At 32.9% G+C, this 19,179-nt stretch overlaps 4 protein-coding genes across 4 annotated transcripts; 1 reads left to right on the top strand and 3 right to left on the bottom strand.

Annotated features, from left to right (window-relative positions):
• Positions 1-104: 104 nt before the first annotated feature.
• On the bottom strand, positions 105-2,412 carry LOC103568881 (uncharacterized). Its single transcript, XM_008545897.3, has 5 exons — positions 1,991-2,412; positions 1,727-1,799; positions 1,353-1,446; positions 988-1,164; positions 105-722 (listed from the first exon to the last, which is right to left on the bottom strand). The coding sequence occupies exons 1-5, from the start codon at positions 2,030-2,032 to the stop codon at positions 443-445; spliced, it is 666 nt and encodes a 221-aa protein (XP_008544119.1). The 5' UTR covers positions 2,033-2,412; the 3' UTR covers positions 105-442.
• Positions 2,413-2,804: 392 nt separating this feature from the next.
• Positions 2,805-6,792, top strand: LOC103568883 (antichymotrypsin-2). Its single transcript, XM_008545899.2, has 9 exons — positions 2,805-3,071; positions 3,735-4,108; positions 4,215-4,412; positions 4,628-4,767; positions 4,871-5,053; positions 5,156-5,366; positions 5,443-5,657; positions 5,747-6,080; positions 6,561-6,792. Exons 3-9 carry the CDS (start codon positions 4,403-4,405, stop codon positions 6,731-6,733), a joined length of 1,266 nt encoding a protein of 421 aa, XP_008544121.1. The 5' UTR covers positions 2,805-3,071; positions 3,735-4,108; positions 4,215-4,402; the 3' UTR covers positions 6,734-6,792.
• An 84-nt stretch (positions 6,793-6,876) lies between these two features.
• LOC103568882 (uncharacterized) lies at positions 6,877-11,218 on the bottom strand. Its single transcript, XM_008545898.3, has 4 exons — positions 10,733-11,218; positions 10,249-10,659; positions 10,048-10,185; positions 6,877-9,981 (listed from the first exon to the last, which is right to left on the bottom strand). The coding sequence occupies exons 2-4, from the start codon at positions 10,589-10,591 to the stop codon at positions 7,511-7,513; spliced, it is 2,952 nt and encodes a 983-aa protein (XP_008544120.1). The 5' UTR covers positions 10,592-10,659; positions 10,733-11,218; the 3' UTR covers positions 6,877-7,510.
• A 999-nt stretch (positions 11,219-12,217) lies between these two features.
• Positions 12,218-18,998, bottom strand: LOC103568885 (protein MON2 homolog). The gene is made up of 6 exons (XM_008545901.3): positions 18,785-18,998; positions 18,562-18,686; positions 18,349-18,480; positions 17,534-18,277; positions 17,215-17,467; positions 12,218-17,136 (listed from the first exon to the last, which is right to left on the bottom strand). Exons 2-6 carry the CDS (start codon positions 18,679-18,681, stop codon positions 13,448-13,450), a joined length of 4,938 nt encoding a protein of 1,645 aa, XP_008544123.1. The 5' UTR covers positions 18,682-18,686; positions 18,785-18,998; the 3' UTR covers positions 12,218-13,447.
• Between the last annotated feature and the right edge of the window lie 181 nt (positions 18,999-19,179).

The following is a 19,179-nucleotide window of genomic DNA, read 5'->3' as shown; positions in this document are numbered from 1 at the left end:
TATCGAATGTAATTCACTCTAATAAATTTAATTATTTTTTTTACAGTTATAAATAATTATTAAAATAATATTTATAAATTTTAATAATTACTAAAGAAAAATCAGTCAATCGTGTTTGTTAATTATTTAATTTTGATAATTTAAAAAAATCAAATTAATACTTAATATGATCGTATGATAATATTTTAAAGACTTTTTAAATATTTGTTCAAAAACAAAATAAAAAAACACTTACATAAGTTTTAAAAGTAATTAATAGCATCTAGTAACTCATACAAAATTATAATCTTATTGGTGTGCTGACACAAGTACTTTTTTTTTTTTTTAACATCTAAACAACAGACAATTCCATAAGTTTTTTAAAACACATACAAAGTTTATTTTTAATATATTAAAAAAAATAATTATTTATATATAGATATATATATATATGTATATATATTTATGTATCGTAATCTTCATCAATACTATTAGTGTTAATTAATGATGAATTGGGTTCTTTAGTCTGCGTTGACAAATTCAACGGATTTAATTCAGTATAAAAATTAGGTTTACCATCGGTAAATGACGACGGCATTGAAATTTGAAAATTAGGAACTCGATTTGGTGAGGACGAACCCTCTTCTATTGTATTAACATTGATTTTAATAGCATCTAGGCAGTCTTTTGAATGATTATTGACTTCTGTTGATTTTCTTGTTATTGTCAATTCCTTCGGGATTCTAAATTATAAATTTATCAATTAATTAAATTAATCATTGAAATTTATAATTATTATGACAGGAATTGTAGCTGACAATTGGCAATTTAAAAATCTTTGAATAAATAAATAAAATTTACATGGAATAATAATTTTAAGAGTATTTAAATATTTGAAAAATCAGGGCGCGCTTTATTTTAAATTTCATTATTTTAATTAATTAATTTATTTATTAAAAATTTATAAATTGTCTCATGTCTGCTACATTCACACTCATCATATTTTACCGTATTTCGGGTTGAATACGAAGTGTATTTACTGATGGATTTATTAAATTTATTCCCATAGGTGCTGGTGTCATTGGTGGACTTTGTACTTCGTCATCAGTATTTGAAACATCAGGAACACTTTTTACTAGGTCTTTCAAAAAATCAAAACGACTTTCTGATAAAATACATTGTTTCCTACAAACAATATTAATTATTTAATCATTATAGTTATTGATTTATTAATTAATTGTAAAATGAGTCATGATATTGTCTAGAATTTACAAATAATAAAATTTTCAATGTCAATTTAAAAATCTAGAATACAGTAGAACTATTAGTTTGATAAAATTTAAATTTTTCAGTTGATAAATTTGAAAACTTACATATGAGATGGACTGAGAGTTTTGGCATTTTTAGTACTAGTAATCTGCATTGTCTTCGTTAACAATGAATGTACAAAGAGTTCTAATGTTCTAGGTATAGAAATGGTTAAGGATAAATTAGCACTATCACAATATTTAAAATCTAAATAAATGAGATCCTAAAGTTAGCAGACCATTAACAGTTTTCTAATTTTCTTCAACTAATTAATTACAAAAAAAAAAAAAAAATCTGAAAATATGCACATGTAGAAAATTAAATTAACTATAGGTGCAATTATTTGAAATATTTTTTTTATAAATTATCGTTTTTAAAAAAATTATTAAAGGTCAGCTAAATTGAAAACCATGAATTATTTGGTTTAATAAAAGGATATAAATAATAATTGGTACAGCTTGAGCAACTTTTCCAACTTCTTCATCAGTTTGCATTATTTTCTTTATGCGTCCCTAGAACAAGAAAAGTTGAGGTTAAGATTACGGACAACTGTCATCCAATTCAAATAAATAAACGAAAATAGTAAATAAATTAGATATTAACTACAGTACCTAAAAAAAAAAAAAAATATAAAACTAATTTTTGAAAAATAAGTAAAAAATAAATGAATATAATGTATGAGTGTATAAATAATACAACTTACTGCTGGAAATCGGGCATTGTATTTTTTTTTTTTACTTGGCATTTTTGTTATCTTTATGATATTAGATCATAAAATATTTATACGATAACATACACGTTTAATTATCATCCGTATGTTATTATACCATATTACGAAATTACGTGGCAATTAAAAATAATTAGAGTTTTTTTCAGCCCAATCCACTGACGCGACTCGAAAATATAACACTCGAGATCTCGCTCAAATATTTTATTGATTTGAATTTTTTTTTGTTGCAGTCATTTTATATCTCATAGTAATTTATTGTGTTTGTTTCATAATTACACTGGCTCTGTATTAAATCAATTAATGTTATTATTATTTTTATTATTATTATTATAATTATTATTATTATGTATGATTTCTTGTTTTTTTTTAAATAAGTTATTGGAGTGCCTGTCAAGTAAAAGAGAAAAAGGTTAATTTGTAAATAAATATCGAAAACGCTAGATGGAGCAGTTAAATTTGGCGGTAGTTTATAGATAAATAAATATATAAATATATAAGGATAATTTCATTTATTTATTTTATTTGTCATTTGTTAGTTTGTATTTTTTCATTACACTTTAAATTATTTGTAAAACATTCAAATATTTAAAAAAAATTTTTAATTATCAGTAAAGAATATAAATTTAGTGACATTTAAAAATATGGATAATTTTCGCGGGTCTACTGCTGATAGTATAATTAAAAATCGTAAGTGTTGATTTTTATTATGCAATTAGTAATCCGTTATTTGAAATAATAAATTATTATGATTACAGTTTCTGAAAATTCACCTGATATGATCGACTGTTATCGTCAAAAGATATCTTGGCGTAAAATATTAGATAGACTGAATGAATTTATCGATAAATTTCGAACTGTTAATGAGTATGATATTGATAAGCTGAATAGTAATACTGATAAAAAAAAAGAGCCACAATTAAATGGTAATCAAAGTAAAAATAATAAATTAGCTCAGTCGTTAGAGAAAATTACGATACAAGAAAGAATCGCTAGAGATTATCAACGTGAGCTGCAAAAATTATGCGAACGTAGTTTTTGTCAAATAAAAATGCAGGTAAATTATTTTATCAAGATCAGACTTTACCCGGGAAAAAATCCTTACATGAAGAGAAAGCTACAGTAACAATTATAATTTATTATAGGAATGGTTTCCATATTCTATGGTGACAAGTATTTTTGATATCAATTGTAGGAATAGTACCATATAAGACATAGTAAACATTCCTATCCATATGGGTTTCATTCCCATACAATGTCGGAATCATGTAATCATTCCGATAACATTATTTTAATAATTACTGTAATATTATTGTAATTGTTACCATATATTATAGTGACAATTCCCATATTAAATGGAAATAATTACCATAATATATAGGGTTTATTCTTATATGCGCTTAGGATTTATTCCTATTTGCTTATGGAAACTATTCCTATGAGAATGGTAATCATTATAATAATTCTATTACCATATGATATGAGAACTTTTACCATAATGCTAGGAATTGTTCCCATAGTTATGGAAACTGTTCCCAGAATGTATGGGCCTATCCAATTATCCCAAGTAATCATTACCATAACAGCATGGGATATTTCATAGACGTACCAGTTACAGTTACTGTAAATTTCTCTCCGTGTATGATCAGATATGAAAAAGACTCCTATCAAACTCGTATTTAATTTAAATTGTTTAATTAGTTACTTTAAAAATTATTAGGATCCATGTGAAATTTGTTGCTGTGCCCCGTGTATCAAACAAGAAGAGGATGCATGCGATGGTGTGCCTCGTATTAAACGGCCTCCGAAATGTCAATGTGGCCGGGCGATGATCAAAGAAAAAGAATGCTGCGATGCATGTGAAAATTCACTTAAAAGAATTTGAATTTCTTATCATTAAATCTTAAAATAAATGAATCGGAAAATTTGTTTGTACAACGAAAGGTCATAAACCTTCGCTCCGACTTTGGCCTTGGCCTTAAGCTCATTTGTAAATAATAATCACAATTATTATTTTAATTAATCCCTACCGCTCTCAAATATTTATTTACTGTAGTTTGGAATAATTTACAGATAATTAGTCATTAGTAATTAGTAAGTAGTATGGATAAGAGTAAAGATTATAAATCAGCATGGAAATTTGTCGATAGATATTTTGATTGAGTGGTAAACTTTTAAATATATTTTATTGTGTAACAAGCAGATGGTTGTTGATAAAGTGGGGGGATAAAATACATCGGGTGGTATAAATTCAAGTAGTCGACGTCTTGGTTTCTCGGGACCATAACTGTTGTGATTACCGTTGTGTCGATTACTCTGATCGTAATTAACGGAACTTCAAAAGTTTTCTCTGAGCGCAGTACGAGTTAATCTGAGGTCATTCACATTATGAATCCCAGTAAGTTTTATCATTATAAACAATTATTTAAATTACTATTATTGTTCAATTTATTACAATAAATACTTTCAAATTATCAGCATTCAAACCCGCTGATTTTCAAATAAATTACTGAGCTATTAATAAGTTTTTGAATGACAGTCAGGCTAAAGTGTAAACACTTGGAAAATATATGAAACATATATATCATATATGTATTTTAAATTTAATTACAGGAATTATTGTACTGAGTTTTATTTTTATTTCAATCCAATGTTCAAATTCGCTGAGAATAAATTTATCGAACGATGACAAACGTCATGCGATTCGTGCGGTATCGAATAGTATTAATCAATTTTCATCCGAGTTTTATGAGGTAAGACATTAAATATTAATTGCTACCAATGTGCGGGTACATTTCATGGCTTAAATATCGAGATAATTTATTTTTTTATTTAATTTGATTTGGTATTTTATAGGCGCTATCAAATGAAGTAGGAGATAACTTTATTTGTTCACCATTGAGTGCTGCAATGGTACTTATGATGGCTTCTTATGGTGCTCGTGGTAAAACTGCTGATGAAATGACAGCAGTTTTGCACTTTGACAACGAGAATATTGTTCAGAAAAATGGCATTAATTATTTGATTGATAATTTTAACGTAAGTAATAATTTAAGTTTTTTTTATTTATTTATTCAAAAATTTTAAAAATTGCCGGTTGCCAGCCAAATTCCCGCTCATAAATTTTGAATTATTTTTAAGGCGATCAAAAAATCTCAGGTGAAGTTGGCTAATAAAATTTTTGTGACCCAAGGAATGGCAATAAAGCCTGAGTTTAGAAATGTAACTGAATCGACATTCAGGTCTGCTGCTGAAAGCTTGGATTTCATGAAAGCTGATGCTGCGAGTCAGACCATAAATAGCTGGTGCGAGGAGCAGACTAATTTTCGTATAAAAGATGTTGTTCAATCTGGTAAAACATAATAAAAATGAAATCATATGCAAGACTGGTATTGATGATCGATGAAAACTAAATTTTAAATGTACAGGTGATCTTAGTGCAGACACTGCGCTTGTCCTCGTGAACGCCGTTTACTTCAAAGGCAAATGGGCTGATAAATTTGTGGTAAATGACACGCAACCAAGGACTTTTAATCTTGATGATGAAAGAACTAAAACAGTGCCAATGATGCATAGACTGGGAAACTATCGCTACGGTCTACTTCCTGATTTGAATGCGAGATTCATTGAAATACCATACGAGGTACCTGTTAAATTTTCATTTCATTCAATTATCCCGCGTAGTATGATAAATTTAATTTTTATTTTTATTTTTTTATAAAAATATTTTAGAGTACCGACGAAAATGATTCCCTCAGTATGATTATAATCCTTCCGAATGAAGTAACCGGACTAAGAAACATCGAAGAAGGTATCAATAAAATAAAATTCGAAAGATTGTTGTCCGGCGAACAGTACGAAATAGATTTGTTTATACCAAAATTTAAAATTGAGAGCAAAATAGACCTCAAAAATTCACTTAACAAATTGGGAATGAAAAAAATGTTCGAAGACAGCGCTAATTTCACGGGGATAATAGATTCTCCGGCGTTGAAGGTCAGCAAAATTGTTCAAAAAGCTTTCATTGAAGTTAATGAAGAAGGCAGTGAAGCTGCAGCTGCCACTGGTAAGTTACTTTGATTATTATAAATAATTGCAACTAGCTTTTATGTTTCTTTGTTCTGCATGTTTTTTTATCTCAGCTGAACTATAATTAAGAATATACTTTTTGTTACTAATTGCCGTAACTGTCCTTGATTCCGATGTTACCAATCCTCGATTCTCTACTAATATTTTTTAAACTCTCTATTATTGTTTTTTAAACTATTACACATTCAAGGCTTACAAATTACATCATTCTCTATACAATATCCGTTTGAATTTCGTGTCGATCGTCCTTTCTACTACTTGATTGTTAAGCGACTAGATGATTTTGACGGAGTTACACTTTTTTATGGCCACTGCACCTTCGAGGAAAGGTAACACTTGACTAAAAAATTTTTGTTTGTCTTTACTTTAACTTTTGCCTGCATTAACTCTTCTGCATGATTGTCTTGATGAGTAATCGATACCAATAAAATAAATAACAAATAAAATTTTCTTTCAGTGTTTGATCTTCAAAATAGACTTGGGTTCAGTGAAAACTCATTAAAGAGAGCGCACTTTCATGTAGACAGACCATTTGTCCTGCAAATCGTCAGCGAACACACAGTAATTTTTAGTGGGCATATAAAAGACATAGATATCGATAATTTAAATCAACCTGTGAAAAATAATTAGAATGTACTTAGTATTTAATGGTAAATAATTAATAATTATTAAAAATAATAGTAACAATATATTGATAGACTTTTTATTTATCAAGTACAGTATCGAAATTTTATTGCCATATTTATTAATTGACAATAAAAAAAATTTATAACTCAAAAATTACGATACAATAAATCTTTATATTTCTATAACTGAGGTTCAAGTCCCAATTACTGACACCATAAAATTACGCGAGTCATTATTTATTTATTTAATTATTATATTTAATTTTAATTGATTACTTTATATTGCTAATAAATATAATTTTTTAATAAATATATAGCATTTTTTATGAATCACCAAATGTACCAATTACTGACATGCCAAATCTCTATGGCCACCATGAATTTATTTTCCTAACTGGTGAATTCAAACTAGAAGTAAATTTCCTAGGCTTTTGTGCATTTAAAATTATAAATATTAAAATTTTTTAAATATTTAATGAAGTTCAGTGTCGATAATTGGTACTGTCAATAATGGGGTCTTTTGCCTCGTAAGAATAATAATAATAATAATAATATGTAAAATAAGAATAATAAAGTTATGGCAGCATTTTACTCAAAAATGATGAGTAAAAATAAAAGTAATAACAAAATAATGATTTATCTTGGAAGACTTGTATTACTGTCTACTAGCAGCTGTCAGTAATTGCACATACAAATTATTGCATGTTTCTAAGCTACCTAAAAAGAAAATTACTAATAATGATAATAAAAAAAGTATAAAAATATACTGGAACGACGGTAGCTATGATATAACACAATTAGCAGCGGGTTTAGAAGATTGGTCAGTAGCAGTGCCGGAAGAAGTTAATGACGTTTTCCTGTACGGCTGAAGAGTCGTCGTAGTGTCGAGAAACTCATCATCTTCGTCGTTATCACCGGCAGCAGCTGGTCGACGGTTTCTGTTATCCTGCACGTATCTGTCTATCATATCGCCCTGCATTTCACGCTCTTTTTTTATTCCTCTGAGCAACTCACATTCATTCAACTCCTGATATTTTTTCAGTATGTCTTGGCGGAATCCTAGTTGACGATCAAACGACGGTCTTATGATGTTTTCATCATTAATATGTAAATTGGCAGTTGTGAAACCAATAGGATATTCGTTATAAATTGGGTTATATGGTTGCTCTCCTACGCCGTATGAATATTTGTCTTCGAGCCAATCGAGAGCTTTATTGCAACTCTGTCGCTGATTGTCTTTTTCACGCGTAGGTCGGGTGGGTAGATTCTGTCTCTGTTGCGGAAAGTGAGTGGGGAATTTTTGTTGATTTTTAACTGGATTAAGTGGCTCAACATTTCTGAATCTCGCGCTCTTCATTACCAAGTCAGCAAGCTCCTGTATAGTTTGTCGTGGCTCATCATCATTATTATTATTATTGTTGTTGTTATTATTATTATTATAATTTTCACGAGTAGTTTTAGCTGGTGTTGAAGTATCTAATTTGTCAGATAAAATATTTGATTGAATGCCTTTGGGTTTTGTACGGATACTCAACCGTCGCAACCGCTCATAACTTTCTCCTTGGCCTGTTAGCAAATCGTCACTGGAGTTTGATTCATTTTCATACCGACTTGATACATATCGTGACTTTTCTTCAGCTTGACGTTCAATATCCAAGAAAGCAGAAGTCAGAACAATGGCAGCTGAAGGTTCTTTTCTTTCAGGTTCTTTTTTTTCAGGAGCAGGCTCAAACAATTTACGTCTTGCTGTCTGGTCTTTTTCTGGCATCAAAGTGCGCCGCGCATTTTCAATTCGTTCTTCAATTAATTTTTCATGGTTTATAAATTTAACCGTTTCTTCAATTAGTGTCCTTGTGTTTGGCAATGAACTACAAGCACGTGCAATACGACGTTCAGCAGATGACTGAGTGCGCCAGTGTTCGGCAGCTTTAGTCACAGCTGAAATTTGCTGCTGAGCTCTGACGAACGGAGACTGCGACACGGGGCCAAGTTTTGTCCAGATGCTGCCGGGTTTGCTGGGTCCAATTACACCAGGACGAGTTTGCACAGGATTCTGATTTATTAATTCAATGTTCCCTGAAGGACTCGTGCAAGGTACGCGACAAGGTTTCGGTGGAACGAGATCCAATTTAGGTGGTACAGCACCTGGTCTCGGTGGAGGTGAAAAACAAGTTGGAAAATTAACCTGCTGACCCAGATCTGGCATGTCTTCAGAACCGTTTTCTTTTTTGGCAACAGTAGCCTGTACCACATTCATCAGCTGGTTCAACCGGTCTTCCAATCGGCTCTGACGATCCTTATCAAAGTCTAGAATACGCGACACCATGACGTCTTGAGCAGCGAGGATTTTATTAACAACTTCTGTCTGCGACGTAATAGCATTCAGCATCAATTGCTCGAGCTTTTGAATTTTTTTAGTTCTCACTGGAGCGTTCGGAACATCAGCACGGTTGTCATAAACATTTCTCTTAACTCCTACTCCAACTCCTACCCCTTCATTTTCCGAAGGACTCGGCGAGTCCTGAATGAATTCAATAGATATTGAGTCGTCATTGAAAGTCGCATTATTAGTAATCGTCGTCGTATCTATTTGACACGGAATTTCATTGTCCAGCATCATCGGCTGGTCGTAAGTCTCATTAAGATTATGCGCTTTATTATTTTTTAATGTCTGACCAAAACCGTCATTCAAATTCGGCTCAATATCCTGTAAATAACCGTCGCCAAAAGCTCGCTGGTACTGACGATAGATACCATTGTTATCATTTGGGTTCATTATTTTTCTAGGCTCTTGAGGCACCGCCGTATTGTTGGTATTTCCAATAGAGTACTGCTGCAACTGACTCTGAATTCGCGCCATATTTGTTGAAATACGATTAGGGTGATACAGTATATTTTGCTGAGACAGTGATGCTCGTCCAGGATTTATATTCAAAGAACGATAGTCCGGCTGATACTGCTGCATGTTATCATGTAGCTGACTCCTCAGCATCATATTCTCTTGTATTATTTGATTCTGAACATTTTGCACGCTATTTTTAATCGGTATCTCGGAGAATCTATCGAGGTTTTCATACCTCATTCTTTCGTCACTGGGAATAATCAATGAACGTCGTGCAGATTTACCAGTACGTGGCATTGTCTCTGTAATTGTACTCGTACCAACATTTTTCATCGGTGAAAAGCAACGATATACTGGTCTAGCAAGTACTGTTTCATTTGATTCCGATGAGTCTGCATATTCGTCACGTTCTGTGAAAAAAAATATTCAAATTAAATTTTAAATTAATATTCAAATTTAAATAAATCAATACTCACCAAACTGCCAATCACCAGGTATCACTTCAATGTCTTTATTAATTGAAATCGGAGGATCATCAAATTTATTTTGACGCATACGTATATTGACATTCGTTTTAATTTCCTTAGGCGGTGACTTGATAATTTTAGTAGAATCTGGAGTAAATTAAAACATTAACCAACCGCTTAATTATTGAATTAAATAATCCAAGAACTTACCGACAGTATCTACTCCATTATCATTAATAATATTCTTCTCAACTCGTTTGCATTCGAGTACTCTGTCAATAGACTCATAGTAACGTTCAACTCCAGCTCTCGTTCCTGTTTTTTTAGCTTCTTTGTAGCACACCAGCACTTGTTTCATTCGCGATCTGCATTGTTTTGCAGTAACTTCATACCCTTTTTTGCGCATATACCGAGCGACACTTTCCCATATCAATTGAGGTTTTGTCGCATACTCCAATTGCTTCTGCACCTGCCGATCTGCCCACACTGAGACCAACAACGAGGTGCTGTCTGGTGTCCACTTGTACTTGATGTTGTCACTTGAATCGCTCATTTTATTTAAATATTATTGTTTATTGCAATTACTACTCGTAAGCACAAAAAGTTTCACCAGTAATTTATCTACAAAAAAAAAAAAATATTCAAATACAGAAAAATAAAATAATAAATACGCAGTATTAAAATATATTCTTACCACGTAGTTTACATAAGCAAAAGAATGCGAAACTGATGACGAAACAAATAACTGATTTCTTAAAGCATATCAGTGAATATTGGTCTTAATCCTTCACTTACTTTTCCAATAATAAGCAATTATTTTTTAAACATTTTACTACATAACAGAGCGTAAATTTTTAATTATTTATTTAAATAAAATACAGATTTAAATCTCACTGACACCGTACTCGGCATTTACCACGCAGTGGCTGGTGGTTAATAAAAATGCAAGTAAAGGCACAGGGAAAAGAAAAAAAAGTCAGCATCAGCATCACAGCCACCAACAGAGAGGAGAAGCAACAGGCTGATGCTGAGATTGCACACAAGCAAACAGCGGCTGTAGTTTACTTTGTATGGACCAATCTGGAGGCTCAAGAACAACCGGTCCCTCGAGCATGAAAGTCAACCCACCAATCAACAGACAAAACGAAACACCAGAGAAAGATAAAAACTCAAACGGTCAAACGTTCAAAATTTAAAATGTGTCGTGGGGGTCGTGGGAGTGGGGACACAACCTTACAACTGAGTAAACATGTATAGTAGGTATTTTTGTGTTTGTATTGTGAGTGTGTCCCTCCTCGTACTCTCTGGAGCCAGGAGGCTGTCATGTGGATTTATGTACATATTTCTTTTTGTGTTGCGAGCTGAAAAATGAACATTCTGGAGTGAACTGGCAACAATGGAAGGACAAGTGTTTCAAAAATTAACAATTGATATATCGCATAATCAAATATATAGGGTATATATATAAATATACAGGTTGTTGTATATATTTTTAAATGAATGAAAATTATGATTTTAATTTTGGTTTTTTTAATTAGTAAATTTTTTTTCATTACGAATTTTGTGAATATTTTTTAGAAATTCCTCATATATTTTTACGCTTAGTAAAATTCTGTGAATTTTATGAATAAATTCTTTACTGAAACTTCAAAATTCCTTTAGCTGTCACTATTGATCTCATTACACTACTTTTCAAAAATATGAAAACTCAAAACTATGAGAGCCATTTCCTGCGGCTTTTCTGTTTTTTTTTTTTTATTAATTATAATTTTACTATGATAATTTTTTTTTTTTTTTTATTTTGTTTGTTTAAACCTGTAATTTATGTATGAGATAAAAATTTTTCAGTAAACAAACATTAGAAAAAAAAAAAATTACATTAGAGAAAATAAACTATTTTTTTTTTTAAACTTCGCACTTTTTCCCAACAGATATAAAATTACAAATCAATGTTTAAAATATCAAAAAACTATATCTATATTCACAAAAAAATATATAATAGCTTTCAATCAAAACCTTCTCAAGATAAGAGCTGTTGCACATGATCAGTAATTACTTTTAATTTTAAAAAATGAGTTTTATTATTTAGTTTATTTTATCCCTAAAAAATGTATATTCATAAATTGGAAAATAAATAAACTAAAAAAAGTTACAGAGAGGATGTAATAAAACATAAATATATTGTATTATATATTTATTAGGATATTTACATTATTAATTATTAATACTAATTCACACTTGATCTTTTAAAAATTTGTAATATTATTAAAGTTTTGTAATCGCACTCGATGATTCATTTATTTTTGTAAATTATTAAAATTTTAAATTAGTTTTTAATTTTATAACGGTATAATATAATAATTTGAACAACGAAGAGTCAAAAAGCTTTCATCAGACTCACTATTATGTAGTTATTACAGCGGAAATTGTGTAATACATATCAGTCGACACAGTAGTTTGATAATATTACATTATTTTAAATTCGATATTTTTCTACTATCGAACTACTATTTTTATCATATATATCTACAAATAATAATGTATAGCATTTGTAAATAATATGTAAGTAATAAATTCGACTATAAACAATATTTAAATAATTATAACTAATGTTATTAATTATTATTTATTTATAGTAATAATTAATATTAATTTTTTTCTGTCCATATTTTTTAATTTTTTAAATTACTAATTTATGATTATATAACTATACAAAATTAATTTTTTACAATGAGCAGATGCTTAAAATATACAAATGTCCCTGTTACAAAACACAATTTTTTTTCTTTTTGTTCTTAATTATAAAAAACAATTAATTTTGAATTTTCAAAGCTATCTAATAATTAAATATAAGAATTAAATGTCTTTATTTATTTTTTTTTTAAATAAAATATACAAAAGAAAACAAAATAATAATAATTACAATTGATAAAATAAAAATATAAAAATTCTTATACACAATTATTACCTGCATTATTTGAACATGAATTTAATAAATTGACTAAGGCCTCTTTGATCTTAATTAATTGCATGATTTATTATTTTATATACTTATTTTAAATTAGTGACATTTGATATTAAGCAAATAATTTTTTTTCTTCCAAGCAACATACAATCACAGCAGCTGTAAATTTTTTTTTTAGTTTTTCTTTACAAAAACAATTTATATCAATGTAAAATTTTCTCACATATTGTCGTGAAATGAAAACGTACAAGTATATTAATATTATTATTATTTAAATGATCTCTGATATTCAAAATTAAATAATTAATATAAATGTATATGAATAATTGATAATCAATAAATAAAATTTAAAAATCTACAATATTAATATATATATATATAATGTATGTTAACTATGAATTTATAGTGCGTGAAATATTAATTTAATAAAACAGAATGCCTAGGTCAAACACCATTTGACGTAAGAGGACTATCAGCAGGAGGTCGTAGTAAATCATGATACTGCATCAGAGCTTCTCTGAGTGATCGCGATACTTGAGGTGAAGCTGTCGCTAAATTGCACTCGACTAAACAGGGATAGAGTTCAATTAATTGCATCCACACAGAACGTTCAACTTTATTGGCGGGGGCTTTTTTTAAAGAAATCACAAGAGTCGCAACTGCTTTTAGCACAAATGATATTTCAGACATTCGGTAGCGTGGCAATGGACACTTTCCACTTCGTCGTTCGTCTTCGATGTAACGCCAAAGTACTTCTTGAAATCTGTGGAGCAAAGCTGTGACAGCGAGTCGCCCGGCAATTCCGCATTCATCACAATCTTTGTCAATCGACAACTCGGGAACGTTATTCAAGCCTTCGAGTAATGAAAATTGTAACAATGTTTCAAAACAAGTTTTAGCGAACTCTTCCCTTAATTTAGTCTCCCCATTCATTTCAATGTTTGTTGATGTTGCTGAGTGAATGGACCCTTTATTCAATAACATGATAACGCGTAGAATAAATTGATGGGGTATGTGAACTGAGTGGGGCAGTACTTTGTCTCTCAGCAGCTCCATGACTTGACAGTCAACGGCTTCGTCTGCTTGGATTTCATCGATATTTCGTTCGACTTTAACGACACTCTTGGGGAACAAAAATTCGTCCATAGTGTCGGCGAGTACGGGCCACATGCTTTGAAATTTATCTGGATACATTCGCGCCAAAGGTAACCCGGTATGCAAAACAGCGAGCAGACTCGTCACGGCTAATTTCCACGTGGATGATGACGGGCACGCGTACTTCATTGACAGCGGAACACGCAGAGCTTCGATAATATGTTTTAAAATTTCTTCATCAATGACAACTTGTTCGCCGGCTGTTTTTTGGTATAAATTAACCACCATTGTCAAAGCTTTCTCTCCAAAAGGTACATAGTTCATAGTGACCCAGTCAGCGGACATGCCTCTGACTTGTGACAAATGTTTTGTTATCAATTTACCGTAAGTTGGAGCATGACAAGCGAGTTTTGTAAAGTTAAGCAGCTGCAGGAATATCAATCCGATCATAGTACGAAGATTATCAGCACCTGTGAGAGCTTCTTTTTTCAAAAGTTCCATTGAATGAAGCACGCCGTCTTGCAGCTGAGTCAGCACGACATCCGGGACAGTGGGGAGAATATAAGGAGTTGATTCGCCGTGGACGGGAACTTGCACAACATTTTTCAATACTTTACATAATTTTTTGAGGTCTCCGCCCGTGAATTTAGTCCTTATGTGCTGGAATAAAGCTGGAAATATTTGTACAAGAGCTGCTAGGAATGCTTGTGAAGGTACGTATGGTTCAACTTCGTCGTCCTTAGGAGGTGTTGCACTCTCCATTCCGATATTCAGCCAAACGCGCCACGCAACGAACCACAACGTCTCGGGTTCACCTGCTGGCATATTTTCCGTATTGTCTCCATTTTTTTGAATGTATAAAATTTCCTGGAATGACTTCAATGCCGCTAAAGAAACTTCGTTGTTTTTACTCAACGCCGAGTGTTCAATGAACTCGAGTAACAGAGACCAAGCACGTGGAAAGTCACCCAACATCTGCAGCAACTGTCGTTTTGTGTTGAATACTCTCGCGACCCCACTTAGTGTCAGTACTTGTGTCTCCGCCCACTGTTTTTGCGCAGTGTTTCTGCTGTGGTGAATTAAAATGTTTCCACTTGTATCAACTTTTTCGTTGCTCGCTGAACTAGATAAATTACGTACCTTATCGAGTAACGGAAATAATACTTGCCAGAGCACTGCTTGCCATGTTGGCTGATGGAGTAATCCCCCGTGAGCAGATATTGTCGAGAATAATGTTTGGCTGGCTGATTTACGAACAGCCGGTCGCGAGTCAACACACAGATCACCTAATTTAGTGTAAAGGCACATCCAAAGTTTATCGAACGCCGGCATATTTGTCGTACCCGGAAAATCAGGAAATATTGAACCGGTATCACCTTTCAATGAATGACATAATTTTTCTTGGTTTTGAAAAAAATAATCACTCAAATTCCACATCAACCCTACGGCTGTAAGTGAAATATTCAACTCCTGTGTTTGGGAACCAAATTTAGCAGCTGTATCAACACACAATGGAAGACAACGCCAGGTCATAACTGGCAAAAAATCAGTCACGACTAGCTGAAGACACTGGAAAGCAATGCGGACAAGTGCTTCGCCGTGATGGTCTGACACTGCGCCGATTATCCCAAGCACTAGAGGCCACCCGTGGAAGAGAGTCTCTCCACCGCCTTGAAGCACTTGGAGAACACACTCCAATTGGCGACGACGAACGTCCGCGTGTCGAACCGAGGACAGTTCAGCTAGAGGTCCCAGTAATAGTGTTTGTAGCTTTTGATTATCACGAAGAGGCTGAGGGTACTTGTGCTGCAGAGCTGCTTTAACTAGATACGTTATTGCTTCGACGCCCCACTCACGCATTCTTATGTGTGGATGCTGACAAACTTCTAGCAGATGATTAGTCAAAGGTCTCCAGAGAACTTCCACTCGCGGTAAATTGACTAGACCTGTTTCCAAAAGTTTTGCTACGGCAAATAAAGAGGGTTCTCGATTCGAGTATGCGAGTTCCATGGCTTCTTGACTTAGTTTACATAGAGCGTCAATCAGGTGATGCAAAGCAACGTCGTCGAGGTATTGACTGCTTTCGAAAAGCCGGCTGAGCATAGCACTGAGTACCGGTAGATCAGCCATCACCGCTGTCGTCAGCACAGCATTTGAATCAGTAGCTGTTCTTCCGGCTTTTAGAGATCCTCCGGTCGACGGCTTGAGACCGAGTATCCAGACTAGATGTTGAAGAGTCGTCAGCACCAAGTGCCACGCGCTGCCGAGAATACTTCCGTGACAGTGCGCCAGCATCAGCAATGCTCGCATACACTGGAGATTCTTAGCAGTGAGCATAACAGGTCCTTGTTGCGCTCCGATCGGAAGCGATGCTGTTGGTAGTGGAGTGCCCACGGCAACGACTTGCTGACGGTAATCCTGTTCACCCATCGTAGAAGGATTGTACTGACTTGGCTCCTGCAATCTGGCTGATGGGATTCCTTGAGGCGCGCTATTTAAAACAGTAAGCGCGTAGTGCGGCGGTAAAGAAGCTTTGCATATAGCTGTTATAAATGCATCACGCGGTGTTTGTAAATCAAGCAATCCACACAATGACGCAAAAGTCTGTATTGCCTTCAAAACATTTTCCGTTGCTGTCTCATCGGTACTCGCATCCACCAGAGGACTCAACGCAGCCAATAGTCCACACCAGCTTGAATTTATTAATTGTACATGTAATTTTCGCTCAACTTCTGATGGATTATAACGATTTTCACGGCCCTGTTCCTTGGGTCCGACTATCGCCAGTGATATCGAACCAATAATGTCCAGTAAACATGCGTACGCGATACTTATTCCATATCCATCAGGAATTTGTGGTGGCTCTATTTTGTCAAGCATTTCTAGGTAAACTGGTTTAGCTTGACCGCTAGAAAAGGTCGCGACTACAGGCAACCAGACTCCACGTGAATAGAATCCGGGCTGAGGTGTCACACCCGGTCCTACTGGCATCCCTGCCAGCAAAGTTGGTGCTGTACCTTGAGCTGTTTGTACCGCAGCTAAAAAAAATCATTTATCCATAGACTACTAAGTACTTGGTTTAAATTACTAATAAATTTTGTATTTTATCGCTTTACCTCCAGCAGCTTGACTTGCAACCGGCGAGTTAATAAAAAGATTGTGCACATAAGCACCCAAACTGTTAACGATATCTTGAAAAATATGTGTCGTATGTTGTTTCAAGTCGTAACACTCGCAAAAACTCGTCAGAAGATCAGTGTGAACTGTCATTTTGTGTAAAACTTCTAGCGCTAGCGCTCGTTGCCATGCTGGTTTATCAGGATCCAGAAATTTAACAATTAATGATAGAAATATTTCACACTCAGTTACCTAAATAACAAGTAATTAATTATTTAATTTATAAAACGTTATTTTAAAAATATGTAATATATTTACCAATAATGAGTGATATTTTTGTACTAGTATAGAAACAACTCTCAAAAGTCTCATACTAATTGGAAAATACGGTTTGTCAAGTGGCGTTGCTTGCTGCACTGATGCCGGTACAGAATTACGATATTTAATATTAGGAGAAAATAATTTAATAACTAACGCACAGACACGTTCTTTTAATAAAAAACTAAACTCCGGATGTTTGAAAAATACAGAAGAAAAATTAGTAAGAACAGATTCCAAAAGTTCTAGTCCAAAAGTCCTCGTCATTTCTGTGATGCCAATTAACCAGTACGGCGAGTCTGCATTGACCAATTGCACAAGATCCTGGAACATCAGAAAAGCATCAGCGGCACAGGGAGCCAGCCCTTTTGGCGGCTGCCCAGTGCAAGCCTTCAATTCTTCCAATGCACTTTTTTCCGTCTCCACGTCATTTTTATTTTTTTCATCTTCTGCTATCACGCGTTCGAATACCAAAGACACCAGTTGTCTTACTGTCGCACTTGCGGTATTTATCGTTGTCGAATCTTTCGTAAAATGAAGTCTGAAACACAGGACTAAATTCCTCGACAGTATTTCTCCATGGACGATAGTATTACTCGTCAACAGAAGAGTTACTGTCTGCAAGACTTTAACTTCTTCCATACCCAGTTCCATTAACATCCACAGCGTGTCTGTTATATAACGCGCACCTTTTTGATCTATTGCCTGTTGGGTTATCAGTCTTTGCATCATTCCCAAGCAAAACTAAAATTAAAACCTCATTATTCATGACTGTCATCATTTAATTGTATGTAATTAAGTAAATAATTATCAACCTTAACTATTTTGACATCTTTACTCTCACATCCTTGAACCAGAGGGTAAAGAATTTGATTGACAACCGGGTAAATTGGAGTACCGGGATTATTTATCGCTGTTCTTAATTTTGCCATACATTCTTCACATGACTGTAATTAAAATAATAATTAATTATTATAACAACTTCAATTACTATATGTAATACTTATAAAATATAAATGACAACCAACTTCTTTTATTTGCGGATATTTCTTCTTAGTTTCAGAACTGAGTGTTTTTAAATCAGCCTGCAGAGATTCAAAAAATTTCGTATTATTTTCGGGATTATATCCGATTGTAGTACTCGTCATTTTATCTGCAATTGTTATTTAATAATTTAAAATTATGATAATACACTTGTCTATTGACAAGTGCTGATCAATATAAACATTTATATTCAAACAAAATTAATACCAAATCTTATTGTTTTAACTGGTGGGTTTACTGACAGAGCTGTTACTTCATGGCGTATTTGTCTATTGATATTTTTCACAAAAATTACTGTTTACGTTGATGACAGTCCAGTCTTTTACGAATTGTCGAGATGAGTTGGCAGCTGGTTGATTATTGAAGGTTATTTCTCACTAAATTATTTTTCTTTCTTCGGGGAATTTTATTAATCACTTTGCCGGCCAATAGATGACGCAACTTGTCCATTTTATGACGCTCATAAAAAAGTAAACGCATTTCATATCTAGCCTTCGTGAATTGTCACATCATTTTTTTTTTTTATGCGACGCGCCATTTTTTTTTTAACTCTTTCCTCTATCTAGTGGACTTTCTAAGAGATTGAGAGGGAATTTTTGAAT

This window comes from Microplitis demolitor, chromosome 3 (assembly GCF_026212275.2).
Source record: "Microplitis demolitor isolate Queensland-Clemson2020A chromosome 3, iyMicDemo2.1a, whole genome shotgun sequence".
NCBI classification, from domain to species: Eukaryota; Metazoa; Arthropoda; class Insecta; order Hymenoptera; family Braconidae; genus Microplitis; species Microplitis demolitor.
The sequence above is the reverse complement of the archived record's forward strand: the minus strand, read 5'-3'. Positions and strand labels throughout refer to the sequence as shown.